The 14,771-nt window shown below is 43.5% G+C and overlaps 2 protein-coding genes across 2 annotated transcripts; both read left to right on the top strand.

The window, feature by feature from the left end:
• The first annotated feature begins 1,942 nt into the window (after positions 1 to 1,942).
• LOC145452003 (germ cell-less protein-like 1) lies at positions 1,943 to 5,970 on the top strand. Its single transcript, XM_080330219.1, has one exon. It carries the CDS (start codon positions 2,494 to 2,496, stop codon positions 4,075 to 4,077), a length of 1,584 nt encoding a protein of 527 aa, XP_080186345.1. The 5' UTR covers positions 1,943 to 2,493; the 3' UTR covers positions 4,078 to 5,970.
• Positions 5,971 to 6,060: 90 nt separating this feature from the next.
• Positions 6,061 to 9,850, top strand: LOC145452002 (vacuolar protein sorting-associated protein 35-like). Its single transcript, XM_080330218.1, has one exon. The coding sequence runs from the start codon at positions 6,068 to 6,070 to the stop codon at positions 8,450 to 8,452; it is 2,385 nt and encodes a 794-aa protein (XP_080186344.1). The 5' UTR covers positions 6,061 to 6,067; the 3' UTR covers positions 8,453 to 9,850.
• Positions 9,851 to 14,771: the final 4,921 nt, after the last annotated feature.

The following is a 14,771-nucleotide window of genomic DNA, read 5'->3' as shown; positions in this document are numbered from 1 at the left end:
ACATATCTTGAATTTGGGGTACTTTTGCCCCAAGAAAAAATAAGCAAGATTTATGGAAATAGGCATATCGGCGTTGGTCATCATCGCGCCACGATGTACCAAGACATATAAAGTTTTAGGCCATGTAACATGCGACTCCAAGAAGTGTGCTAGAACGATCGCGGCAGCGAGAAATCTTGGCCAAAAAGGACTGCCCTTAATGCTGACCGAAAACTTCATTATATATACAAAATACATATAGGTTTAATTGTCCAAAGGCGCCTAAATGACTGGCGCCGAATGTTCCAGTCTTGGTAATCTGAACCACACAAGACAAATACCATCCCGCACGGGAAAATTATATACCAGTGAAGAAATACCAATTTGAAATCGTGTGTGTCTTTTAGTTTAGTAGCCTACGTTTGGGCGATTCTATATTTTTTGATATAGCAGACAGGGGGTCACGAAATAACATCATGTTACGGCGTCATATACCAACGGGCCCTACAGTTTCCAAGACACCTCACTCAGCTCTACCGTTAAATCTGATTACGTGAGCAGAGAGGACAAGAAATTGATAGCAATATGTATGCAATTCCCGATCTTATTGACCGATTTTATCATGAATTATCGAAAATTTTCGCGTTTCGCGCTGGCTCACTAAACAGTACGTCTAATTTCGTGGCAAAGCGAACGTGATTGGGGGTAGGTTTTATCACCCTATGGGAGCCCAAGACCAAGTTTTTTGAGGGGCCTGCCGAAGTGCTGTTTCGTTCCTGTCAATGGGTATACGCCCGAAGATGTTTAATTACACGCCTGACTCAGCTCTACCTGTAAATCTGATTAGGTGAGCAGATAGAGGGTAAAAATTGATAGCAATATGTATGCAATTCCCGATCATATTTACCGATTCAATCATGAATTATAGAATTTTTCTCGCTTCGCGCGATTAGGCGAGAAAAACTGACTCAGTAAACGGATCCCCATGTTAGATGATAAGTAGCGGTAAACGGCGTACAGCGTACAGCGTACAGCCTGAGGTGGGTATGGGGTTCGGTGTATCATCATATGGCGGGCTCAAGACGGGCAAGACCAACGTTTTGGGGGGGGGCTGACGAAGTGCTGTTATGGCCCTGATGCTACCTTTTCTATATAGAACAGTAGTTCTATTCCCTTTTTTCACCATAGTACCCCTGTCAGAGAATATGACGGTATGGCGCCCTCCCCCGCTTTACAAGGCCCGTAGTTAAGACGATGAGCGATATAGAGAAGCTGTAGCAAATACTTCATTAACGCTTTTGTGCGATTAGAAAGGCAGTTGATGTAGATCGTATAGGCCTAATTCCCTGCGTTCCATTGATCTTTACTCACAGCCATATTAAAATGTTATATGGGCGACTATATGCGGCCTGAAATTGCGCACATATTTCACGAAACCGCTTCACAACGTGGTCGAGATTTTCGTGGAAGTATATTCGTCCCTTCATTATATTTCGCGCCGCGCGAACCCCGACGAAAATTCTGTCCGCGAAAAAAGACACTCCATTTTTCCGTCTTGTCCTCTCTCTCTCTCCGTTATTCGAAATACAATCTTTCTACTTGACAAACTGTAAATAGTGAAAAGTAAATAGGTCGCAAAATATGACGATGTAGAAGTAGTAGAAACTAGATTCACTTGAATAAGTACTCCGAGCAGAGGAATACTACTTGAGTACTTCGAAAACGTAGAAGTACTACGTTACTAACCACCTCTGATCATTATAGGTTGATATCTATGGTCAGGAGCTCGACATATTATAGATAACTAACCTCCGTAGGTTAGAGTTATCTATAGACATATTTTGAGCTGAGGCAAATCCTATAATGCTCGTTACTGCCTCTGGTGTGTAGCAGAACCTTCGTTGGATTTCATGGATGACTGGCTCTGCTATACAGCTTCGGGTTCGAGGTTCGCGAATGTAGGAATTTGGGAAGTAGAAGTTCATAGCAATGGCAGCTGTATAGATTGCAGAATAGAAGAAATAGTCATAAATATTTCACTTCTTGTGTAAGTAAGCATTTTCAATGCACTATTTGATTTGATTTAATATTATTCTCTGGGAATTATGAAATCTATTGTTCATGTTCATTACGGTGTTCATGCTATATTTTTTCAATGATTTGAATGAAGTAACACAACAAGCTTGACGCTCGTATAGATGGAGAGAGACTATGCGTTAATTCGATTACAGTAAAACACGACATGTATAGGTTACGAATTGGAAAAGGTCTCCAAGCTTTGTGCATTTGAGTCGCCTATAATTGCAGAGGGAGACGGAGAAGTATCGAGAATCGAGATTCCATCCGGGCTTGCCGCTTGCCAGGATACGAAGGTCTTCATATTTCCTTCGCCCTTCTGCAAATACATTCTGGTGTTGCCAAGTTTTCAAAGCTTCTTTCACATTTTACAGCAGTGTCATCTAATTCGGCTTATTTTGATTAGCAATGTTATAGCTTGTGTGACGTCTTTATATCATGGGTAACAGTTTTTCAAGGCACCATGCGGCACCCGTCGTTAATGACAGGCTGCGAGCAACGCCATTATCACTACAAACGCGAAAACGGCATATCGACAGCGTGTACGATAATCCGTCAAAGTCAAGCCCCGATCCTGTTAGAAAGAAAAGATTAAAGTCGACGTCGGAGTACATATACGATGCGTTGTTTGTTAACGGAGAGAACAGCGACATCACAATTCGATCTCTTGGTAAAGAATGGAAGCTGCACAAAGTATATCTCCGACAAGCAAAGTATTTTCGGAGTTTGTACGACAACAAATGGAAGGAGAGTACAATGGAGACAATTGACCTTCAGATACCGGACTCGAACATCGACGTTAAATCTTTAGACATCACGTTCGGCTCTTTGTACTCTGAAATCGTGATGATTCCTCCCAGCAAAGTGATCCCGATATTAGCGGCTGCGTCGTTAATCCAGTTGGATGGTTTGATGCAGCAATGCGCAGAAGTCATGAAAGAGACGATTTGCATGGAGAACGTGTTCGGTTACTTGAAAGCGGCGTCGATGTACGGACTGGAAGACGTCTGCAGGCAATCCATAAGTTGGTTCGAAACCAATCTCATGTTGCGGCAGAGTAGGGAGCTTTTAAGTGAGATGCATCCCGAGTTGTTAACAGATGTAGTAAGTTCACCGAATTTGGTGGTGATACAGATTGAAATGGACATATATACTATGCTTAAAAAATGGTTATACCTGAGGATACACCCTTCCTATTCCGGGGATTTTAAATCAATCCTTTCCACGGCCGATGCATATTTCCATCAAGAAGCGGAATCAACAAATACTTTCTTCTTAGAATCGGAACACGGGCGACCATATTCCGACGTGTTCAAAGCGTTGCGTTTGCAACATATCATTCGGGACTTTGTCTCGTGTCGTGAGCTCGAGAGAGACCGTATAATCCCATGGTCGTGGATGTCACAGCAGTACCGTCAACAATGGCTGACGATGCTGCGTGTAGAGCAGAGTATAGACAGCGGCCCGACTGAGTTCAACAACGATACTTTTGAGTCTAACAGTCTAAGATGCGGCCGTATGCTGTTGAGAGATGCTGATCACTGTTGGCGATGGAACGGATACAGTTTTGGGCTGGATTTGCTGATTTCTTACTCGTCCCACGCCCCACGGACGATTACATTCAGAAGAAATGTACGTTCGCAACGGTGTTCGTCATCCGTCAGTCTCTCCTCATCAAGGAGTATTGTATATAGAGTTACAGTCGCGTCGGTCAATGATAAAGGTCAAACTGCGTTAAGAAAATCCACAGAAAACACCCCGCTTAACTTACAGAAAGAGCAGGAGCAGATTGTGTTGACTCTTGGCGGTGAATCCGCTCCTGACCAGTCGGGCACGTTGCGGCCTTGGAAGAGTTATTTTCCATTGATCGTCACCGCTACGTTTCAGCTTGTGAACGATCTCGAATCGCCAGAGTTAAACTCCTCAGGCAATTCGATAAAGCCGTTTCCTTGTTTTGACGAGGAAACGCGCACTTTAGGCGGCGCTGGCGTGGTTTTGGAAGATAGCAGCGCGGAAGATTGACTTTTTATTCCGTCCAATATCATCAGTCGAGTTCGAACTGTAATCGTGTTAGGCTACGAGTGACGTACCTATGGGTTTTAGGGGTCAAGCTCCTTATCTTTGAAATGGTGATTCCATAATCTCCGATATTTCCTAATTTTGCAATTCCTAGCGCAATTTCGCATCGACCGAGGAATACTATGGCCTTTTCTGGTATTTTTATCTGCTCAGTCAAAAGAAAATCGATGGAAAAGGTGGAGCTTATTTTGGCTTATAATTATCGTTATTATAATTGTCGTCAGCAATAGGAAGCATATCTTATCCTGGATTATCGACATTTACGCCTGTACTTGACCTTACTAATTCTTCCTTGGTAAATTTTGGGAATATCTTCGAGCAACCTTCATTCAGCTCCCCCCCACCCCCGCCTGGGTACGTGCCTGTAGGCTATGATTGCTCCATCGCATGTGCACGTTCAATTATTGCTTTTTAATATCCAATATCGGTGCAAATTATCTAAATTACAGCTCTGATAGGCTGTATCGCAGGAATGCATATTGAAATTGAGTGCTCTATTGAAGTGCAGCAAACCCTCTCGTTCTTATTGTACGACTTGCTTGATTTGCATGTTTTTAGCGGGAGGGGTTGTAAATTCTTATCTGTGTTTCTCAATTTATAATTTTGAGAATCTAGCCACCCGACGAGATACTATTAATAGGCTACACCGTGTACTGTGCACAGGTGGTTTTTTGTCCAGACATTATTTCACGACCTGGATGAATTGCACTGCCTGCAGTATTTTATTGTGCTAATGCAAAGTTACCCCATGTAGAGTTGATATTTACTTTTCCTTATACTTGTATTGCTGCGATTAATTTATTTGCAAAGCATATTCATTGTGGTATCATCAATGTAATAATATAGCTGCATCTATTATTTTACCCGGAATTTGAATTGGAATATAAAGCCTATCCTGCGTTTGCCTTGGATGCGGTTTTCAAACGACTCAAAAACACTTTATGACTTCGGCATGGTGTTATGCTAATGACGGAACTCACTTTTATCGGGGAGCTTGTTGAAAAGCAGCGCCACGCCGACAATCGTCAATATTTTGTGACTGGTGTTTTCACGGAATACGACCCTACAACCTCCACGGCAAAGCTCATTGGCCCTGATGCGGGCGACAAATGTCATATCTTGCTAGACCTTACAGGAATAGACATACAGGATATGCCGGCCGAAGATCAGTTTTGCCGTGTATTTGGTAGGTGCCAATGGAAGCCAAACCAACTTATCATGCAAGCGCATCACATTAAGACATCAGTGAAATGGGATTCGAGTCTGTACAGAGAAATTGTGATCAAGCAACGGAAATTTGTTAGTAATATGTCGAAAGAAGGATGACTCGGCAGAAAGAAACCGATTTGTTTGTCGAGTGTATGTTTGTGCAATTTCTGCCGGTAATTGATCTGTTTGCTCGCAAAAGTTTGATGATAATCTTTCATAACCAGATATAGCTATAGTCAGGTGCAAAACATTTTGCTGGTGTGACCCTTTTACATTTCTCTCACTGAGATAGGTTTTACCCCTGCAAGATACTTTGTTTAGCGGAAAATATCGCTTAGGGCATTGGCCTCTTTTGTCACGCATATTAGATACAACCCGACACCTTAATAATTAATGAATCAAGGTTGCCCGTGGACAAAGCACACCCACCCCCATGTTATATATCCAAGTCTGTTGCTTAGCTCAGTGTATTTGTTGTTAGCATGACTGCGTTGTATTTCCCATTCTCTACGGTTTGCGCTAAGTTCATGAGGTTATTATTCCCGCCACTGTGCCTGGAAAGCATTTTGACTGTTCTTGAACGCGTGTGTTATTGTGTTTCTGTAATCTTAAACTTTTCTTCACAGACCTTGCCGGTTCTATTTAATGCATACTGAGCTTTAACGATAATCTGTATCTAGTGCATTACCGAGATATTGTGAAAGCAAGTACATAATTCGTAGCCATGGGAGACTCGGTGGAAGATCAAGAACGTCTTTTAGATAACGCGATTCACACTGTCAAAAACGAGAGCTTTCAAATGAAACGCGAACTGGACCGCGACCATTTAATGGACGGGATGCGGCACGCATCTGCTATGCTCCGTGAGCTAAGATCATCTGATCTGTCTCCGAAGTGTTACTACGAGCTGTATATGGCAGTATGCGACGAGCTACGACATCTCGAGTCGCACTTGAGCGAAGATTTCAAGAACGGGAAGGAAGTCGGAAACTTGTATGAGATTGTGCAGTACTCGGCCGACATTATTCCCAGACTGTACCTTCTTGTCACGGTCGGGGTGGTTTATATCAAAGCCAAGCCATCGGCAGCATCTGTGATTTTACAGGATCTTGTCGAGATGTGCCGCGGAGTACAGCATCCGTTGCGCGGCCTCTTTTTGAGGTACTACCTCCTGCAATGCACCAAAAATGTTTTGCCTGGTGCTGCGCCTGTTAAAAATGAAGACTCGGAGACGGAGAAGTCTGACGTTGGCTCTGACGCGATCGATTTCATCTTGACCAACTTCACGGAGATGAACAAGCTCTGGGTGCGGATGCAGCATCTCGGGCACAGCCGCGAGAGAGAGAAGAGAGAGCGAGAGAGGCAGGAGCTGCGCATTCTCGTCGGCACTAATCTGGTGCGGTTGAGTCAGCTCGAAGGCCTGTCTACGGCGGAGTACGAGCGTAACGTACTGAAATCGATACTCGAGCAGGTGGTGAACTGTCGGGACCCGATCGCGCAGGAGTACCTGATGGAGTGCGTGATACAGGTCTTCCCCGACGATTTTCATTTGCGTACGCTCGGGAGTTTTCTGACCGCTTGCGCTGGATTGCACCCTAGCGTGAACGTCAAGAACACGATCATAGCCTTAATTGACCGGCTGGCACTGTACGCGGCCCGTGACGATTCGGACGGCGTTCCTAGCGACGTAGAGCTTTTTGATATCTTTTCGGACGAGGTGGCGAAAATCATAGAGGCTCGGAATGAAATGCCATGCGAGCATGCCGTGTCGATGCACGCCGCGCTGACTAATCTAGCAACAAAGTGCTATGCCGACAGGACCGATTATGTAGACAAAGTGTTGGAAGCTACTGTCGCGGTGCTGGGGCGTCGAAACGTTGATGTGGTCGCTTCTGGAAGCCCGCTGTGTAAAGAGATCACGAAACTGCTCGAATCGATTTTGGACGCATGCAATGACATTGTCGCCGTCGTGGAGTTGAAGTACTATGCTCCAGTTTATGAGCACTTGGACTACGAGGCAAGGAAGCAGCTGGCTCTCAGACTGGTGAATAACGCGTTGGAGCATAGCACTTTGGTGTCGACTCCGGAACAGGCGGATTCAGTACTGATGCTGCTATCGCCTCTCGTGAGAGACCAGGCCGACCAGCCCGGAGGTGACCCGGACGAATTCGATTTTGTCGAAGAGCAGACCGCCATGGGCAGATTCATTCACTTGCTTAGTGTGGATGACGCTGACCAGCAATTCCGTATCTTGAACACGGCGCGGAAGCATTTCGGTGAAGGTGGTAATGCAAGGCTGCCTTACACGCTACCGGCGATTGTGTTTGCCAGCTACGCGTTGCTGATGACATTCAGGGATGCGAAAGATGAGGATGAAAACTGGGATAAGAAATGTAACAAAATTTTTCAGTTTTGCAGGGCCACCATCAACGCGTTGTCGAAAGCCGATTTAGCTGAGCTCCCGCTACGTCTATTCTTGCAAGGTGCTTTGACCGCTTCCGGAATCAAATTCAGTAATCAAGAGTTAGTCGCGTATGAGTTTATGTCTCAAGCGATATCGATATTCGAAGAGGAGATTGCGGATAGTCGGGCTCAGCTCTCCGCCGTCATGCTGATCGTCGGCACGCTAGAGCAGCTGTCTTGTTTCCAAGAAGAGAGCCACGCGCCTCTAAGAACGCAGTGTGCGCACGCATCGTCTCGACTGTTGAAAAAGCCGGACCAAAGCCGCGCCGTGGCGCACGTGTCTCACCTGTTCTGGTCCGGCAAAACGGCCGAGACCGAAGGCGGCACATTGCGTGACGGCCACCGCGTGATTGAATGCCTCAAAAAGGCGGTCCGCACCACGAACCAGTGCATGGAGCCCGCGGTGCAGATGCAGCTGTTCGTGGAGATCTTCAACAAGTACGTGTACTTCTACGAGAGTGGCTGCACTGACGTGACTACGGATATACTCAACCAGCTGCTCGGGAAGATTCGGCAGGAGATGCCCGCGCTCGAGGACGCGGAGGAGTACGACGTCGTGAGCATGCATTTGAAGAGCACGCTCGAACATATAAGGCTGCGTGTGGAATCGGAAACCGGGCCTAGTTATGAAGGCATCGATTTGTAGGCGCTCGCTGATGACTGGGGCTGGATTGATGTTGCGACTAGGGTTTGTCACAATGAATCCATACCTTGATTTTGAGTCGAGTATCAACTGTAATGATTTGACTCGAGTAGACAGTGTATTTTTGAAATACCAGTAACAACAATATGCGTTTCCGTTATTTTATCACCGAAAAATATACCATAACTTCGATGCTTAATTCCTAGCCATGGGAGCCTTGAAACCTCGGTTCAGCGTAACTCTGCATTAGGGCTGTTCAAAAATGACTTTTTTCCAAATTGTACTGGAAACTTGAAAAATTTGTTCGATTACCATACCTAAAAAAAACGCTGCGAACAAATTTTGGCTCAATTCAACCTATAGTGGCATTGCTACAAGAGAAAAAGTTTTAGATTTACTCACTAGAAGTAAATATAAAATATTTTCAAATGGCTACCCCATGATTGTCTGAAAAAAACGATGCACAACAAATCTGACACAATTCGAAGCAGTTGAAATGATTTTATTGCTGTTCAAAATGTGAGATTTCAAATCATAGTATTTACGGTGGGTAGACCTACGACAAATAATTGAAGAATTTGCCACCGTAAATACTATTTTTTCCAAATCCAAAATTTTGTACTCCAATAACTTTGCTTGTGATGGTTGGAATTGACCTAACAATTCCATGGGGTAGCCAGTACAATTAAAAAAAGTCATTTTTGAACTGCCCTACTCTGCATTATATATCGTGGCGTAATTCATCCGTTCTAACTAACTGTAAGCGAATATTTAGTCGCGTTCTCTTTATGTTATAACATTGTATTCTATCTAACCGCGATGATGTATTCAATAAATTTCTGTCATGCGGCGATTTGTGAGTGGGAGCGGGTGAGAATCGCCCCCCTGTAATTGCGTTAGCGATATGCCCGCTTCGAGAATTATAGGCTGTATATTCTTCTTGATTTCTGTTGAAAAAATGTAAGTCATAGATCGACATTGATAGGGAAAGTGTGTGTCTTCTGTGTATCTCTTCTACGTTTGCTACCCAATGCCAAGTGTTCTCAACGAACTACGAATCCATTGTATGTCCAATATATATCGGTTTCTCTTTCTGCAGCAACATCGCGCCTTCTCGCGGTAAGATTCGACTTGGGTGTGGATGCGTGCTTGTTTATCCGTGCAATATTTCATTTTACCAATTTGATTCGAGGCCCGTCGGAGGCTGCGGCGTAGCCCAATGTTCGACTCGAGTGTAGGTGTGACGTGTGTTGTTGCAAACTATTTCGAATCGCAGTTGATTTGTAGATTTATGACGTTTATGAATCGATCTCAATCATTGGCGTGGAGTCGAATGATGTATTCTGTTTTTGCTAGTGTTTATATCTACTGGTCAAACGAAATAAATTTTCCGATTCTGAATTTGTGTGCATGTGGACTGTGGAGTCGCTGCTATTGAGGGTAGTTGGTGCCGGGCAGGTGACTGAATAATTTTCAGCCAAACGGCAAAGTTGCAATTCGACAATGTCGTCAATATCTTAACGCATAAATGTGTGTGTGTGACTTCGGCTCATCGCTTCAGTTCGATATCGAATTGCGTTTCAGTAAAATCCAAGTAAATTGCCCTGTTCGTGAGAATAATATTGTACAATGTCAGCGATATGAATTCGCTGCGACTTTTACGCGAATAATGCAATATTTGACAAAACGATTCAGTGGGTGATGACTTGTCTGCAGTTAGGTCGCCACTCCCTCCGACCGACCGAAGCAAACGCCGACTCAAACATACGCTACCGGTGAAGTGAGGCAGGATAAGTAAAAGAAAATTGTGAAAACCTTCGATAAGTGATATTTTTTATCGATTTTCATGCACGACTGATTTTGAGCATTTTAACACCCAAAGTCGCGCAATTGACATATTTATTATTAAATAATATATCGTGAAAGAGGTGGGGCGCAGACGAGCCGAGCCTGCGATCGCGCGATTGATCATAACAATTCAGAACATATAATTTATGGTATCAATTGGATATCATATTGTCGCACTGATTCCGAAAATCCAAAACTTAATAATATCAAAGCACCATAACACCCCCTAAATCGCATATGAATTTGAAATTCATCGTTGTTACGTCCAATGACGGCGCAGAGAAACGATAACCCCGCGAGGCACTGATGAATTTGCCTCAATTATTGTTGGCTAGCTATCCGACAATCGTAGCGCAGTGAAACAACACCCTATCGACTTTGAGAACCAACGGACCGACAACGGTGTACTGGGTGTAGTACAGGGGTTCTTGGACTGTGGTCTACGGATCCCCTCGGCATTCGTGAAAGTGCAGTTTTGAACTACATCGCCAATAATTTACATAACCAGACTATTATCCTTCGGCAATGATGCCGTGAGGGAGACTGTGACTATGACTTATCTAGTCATCGTTTCGACACCTTCCTATATCGTTTCATTATATCGCAGTCTTGTGGTGTATTGAAATGATGAAATTGTTAACAATAAATTTAATAGAAAGTTAGCTTATTTTAGGCATGGAATAGCGTAAATACAGTTGAGCTTGGTGTGAGGACCGTTTATTTTAGAAATCAGCTTCTGAAATTTTCGGGAACGCGCAATCGCCCACAAAACTTAAAGGGATCCGCAAGCAATAAAATTTAACAACCCATGGTTTTCTATGAATCGCGGAGTTGCGAAGACCAGCATGTAATATAGAGCAAATATATTCCCTAACTGATTTCGATGTTATATATTTTCCATCCATCCATCCGTCCTTACCTTAGTAATGTACCTTCTTAGTAAAGTTCGTCGAAGCGAGGAGACTTGCATAATCGGCATTGACAATGTACTCAAACCTAATGAATTGATATCTTGGTAAATTTGGGGTACCGGGCTTATCGAACGCCTTGAAATCTTAATTCTACAACGTGTGTTAATTGATCACAGAGAAGCAGACATGGCAGAGCCCGAATGACAACGCTGTTCTCGAATCCACATTGTATTGGTCATTATCGGCGTGAGATGGCTTGGAAGTGACATTGGCGTCGTTAAAATACATTCATTAAATACGAGTTATTCCTTTTATATGTGGATAAATGGGCGAATATTATATGGATTCAGCAATCTGACCCGCAAAGTACTTAATTTCCTAAATCCGGCCCGCCGACTAGAGAAGTTGCCCGCCCTGAGGTATACCGAATAAATACTTCGTTTGTTGTAAACATGATCGTCGCTGACTTCCTGTAGGATGTGATTGTTTTGCGTATACTCAGGGCCGTAACTGCCGCACCCCAAACCGCCCAATTGGGGGGGGGGGCGAGCTCGAAAGGGGGCCCCAAAATTTTTGGTGAATTAGCATAAATTATAGGGTATTTTTTTTAAAAACTTTATGCAACTTTTTCAAAAGTATTTCACGCTGCGCGCGATTTCAAGCTGCCAAATGTTATGATTATTGGGTACTCTTCCCCCAAGGAAAAATACGCAAGATTTACAGAAATGGGCATATCGGCGTTGGCCATTACCGCGCCACGACGCACCAAGACATATACAGTATTAGGCCATGTATCACGCGACTACAAGAAGCGTGCCAGAACGATCGGCAGCGAGAAACCTTGGCCGAAAAGGACTGCCCTTATGGTGACCGAAAACTTCGTTATATATACGAAATACATATAGGTTTATTTGTTCATAGGCGCCTAAATGACTGGCGCCGAATGTTCCTGTCTTGGTAATCTGAACCTCACAAGACAAATACCACCCCGCAGGGAAAAATTAGATGCCAGTGAAGAAATACCAATTTGAAATCGCGTGATCTATTAGTTTAGCACGTTTGGGCGATCCTATATTTTTTGATATAGCAGACAGGAGGTCACGAAGTAACATCATGTAACGAAATCATACCAACGAGTCCGCCCGTCAGAAGATGTTTAATTATTATTTACGGGCTCTACAGTTTTAAAGACACCTCACTCAGCTCTGCCGGTAAATCTGATTACGTGAGTAGAGAAGACAAGAAATTGATAGCAATATATATGCAATTCCCGATCTTATTGACCGATTTTATCATGAATTATCAAAAATTTTCGCGCTTGGCGCTGGCTAACTGAACAATACAGTACAACTGTAATTTCGTGGCAAAAGCGAACAACGTGATTGGGAGGGGGTCGGTTTATCACTCTATGGGAGCCCAAGACTCAAAGTTTTTGGGGCCTGACAAAGTGCTGTTTCGTTCCTGCCAACGGGTGTACACCCGGAGATATACGATTATTATTGAGGGGTCCTACTTTTTCAAGCACACCTTACTTAGCTCTACCGATAAATTAGATTACGGAATCAGAGAAAGGATAAAATTGATAGCAATAATAAGAAATACCGATCATATTGACCGATTCAGTCACGAATTATAGAAATTTCTCGCGCTTCGCGCGATTAAGCAGGCAAAGCTGACTCAGTAACCGGACACCAAGTGAAGAAACAGCGTATAGTCGGAGGGGGGTCTGGGGGCGAAGCCCCCCAGAAGTCCGATTTACCACCCTATTGGGGGCCCAAAACCAACGTTTTGGAGGGGGGCCTGACGAAGTGCTGTTACGGCCCTGCGTATACTACATTGTTTCATAATAGTAAAATTAAAAGCGATATTGTCAAGCTCTTGACAATGGTCCGACGGCCAACATTTAACGAACACAAATGAACAGGCCTTGCTGTGTTTCTTTGTTGTGTGAATACCAGTGTTGGGATCAAGTCACTACCTTCGAATCACGAGTCATTTCGAGTCATTGCACATTTTGACTCCAGTCAAGTCAAGTCAATCGATTTTCAAAGGTGACTCGAGTCAAGTCAAGTCACGAGTCAATTCAAAATTCAAGTCAAGTTGCCTTTTCAAAGTATGAATCATGATTACGTCATTGCATTTCGCTAGGTGTCTGAATAACAGATTGATTGGTCATTGATTCCGAACCGATGAACGAATAGAGTTAAATACTTGCAATAAGAGGCTGTATCGCTCACATATACGTAGAACTGTTAAACTACGGAAGTTATTATATGGCCTCATTTTATATAGTTACCAGCCAAGATAGAGAACCGAGAAACGAATTGAGAAGATGCAATACAGTACCCATTTATACATTTACATATTGATATGATACAAGTCGAGTCTGCGCCAATGGTTGAGGAGTATATGAACTATACTCAATTTCAATAAAACAAGAGGTTCGGTTAAGGTAAGAACAGAGAACAGAAATACATATTTTACTATTAAATTACTTTACTACTAATTTACGAAAACGTAAGCTGTAGCTGCGATCACTTCGTTTGTGGTCAATATATTTGTGAGAGAATATTGGAGGCTTAGTAAAACGCACGATCATTGAATGATCGGTCGCTCTCATGGGTTACACAAGTGTTTGGCGAACAATCCGAACATATGCAAGATAAGATTAATTTTACTGGATGACTTGAAATCGAGAATTTCGCTCCGAGTCACGAGTCAATCCACATTTCTGATACGCCGAGTCAAGTCAAGTCAAGTCATTTTAACAAAGTGACTCAGGTCAAGTCAAGTCATACGAAAAAGGTGACTCCAGTCATCCCAACACTGGAATATACTGGATATTGTTTCGCTGCAACCAGTATATAGATGCTATGCGGACCAGACGGAGAAAGCATGCTCTCTGGAGTTTATATCAAGAAGTTTGTGCAAGCTCTTCGAGCGTACAGGTAGGCCTACGAAAGAAGGCTAAGTGTAATTATTGTGCCAAGGAAGTTGATGGACAAATTTCGCGGATGATTAGGAGTGCAACAGGACCCCTATTAGCACCAAATGCAAATTCGCTCGTCCAGTGCAATTGGAAAAGGACGATGAAAGTGAACGCAGCTCGAGTGTCCGGAGCAGCAACAGCAGTCAAACATCAATGCATCAGTTTTACAGAGTGCTTTTAATCAGGCTGCTATCAGCTCTGCTTACGAGCACTTAGTTCTTGCACTGATAATCAGGAATGCTCCGTGGAATTTTTTGGAAAATGAACATTTCCAACAATTCTGTCTCTCGATACAGCCAGAATTTAAAATACTAAGAAGAAGCAAGGCTTGTTTGTCGGTATTACCGATATTACATGCAAAAACCAATGCATATATCCAATCATTCGTCGACAGGGCGGAACATCTGATGATGGTTTCAGACGGTTGGACAAGTCCGTATTGTCACAATTATTCGCGTTGGATAATAATAAATGATAATGGCGGAAAGGTAGTGCTCGCCGTAGAGAAAACATGCCCAACTAAGAACAGCGAGGACATTGCTCTTGATGTGATGAGAATGGAGAAATCCCTGAA

This window comes from Botryllus schlosseri, chromosome 12, assembly GCF_051294905.1.
Source record: "Botryllus schlosseri isolate E-star chromosome 12, Bs_hap1, whole genome shotgun sequence".
Taxonomy (NCBI): Eukaryota; Metazoa; Chordata; class Ascidiacea; order Stolidobranchia; family Styelidae; genus Botryllus; species Botryllus schlosseri.
The sequence above is the reverse complement of the archived record's forward strand: the minus strand, read 5'-3'. Positions and strand labels throughout refer to the sequence as shown.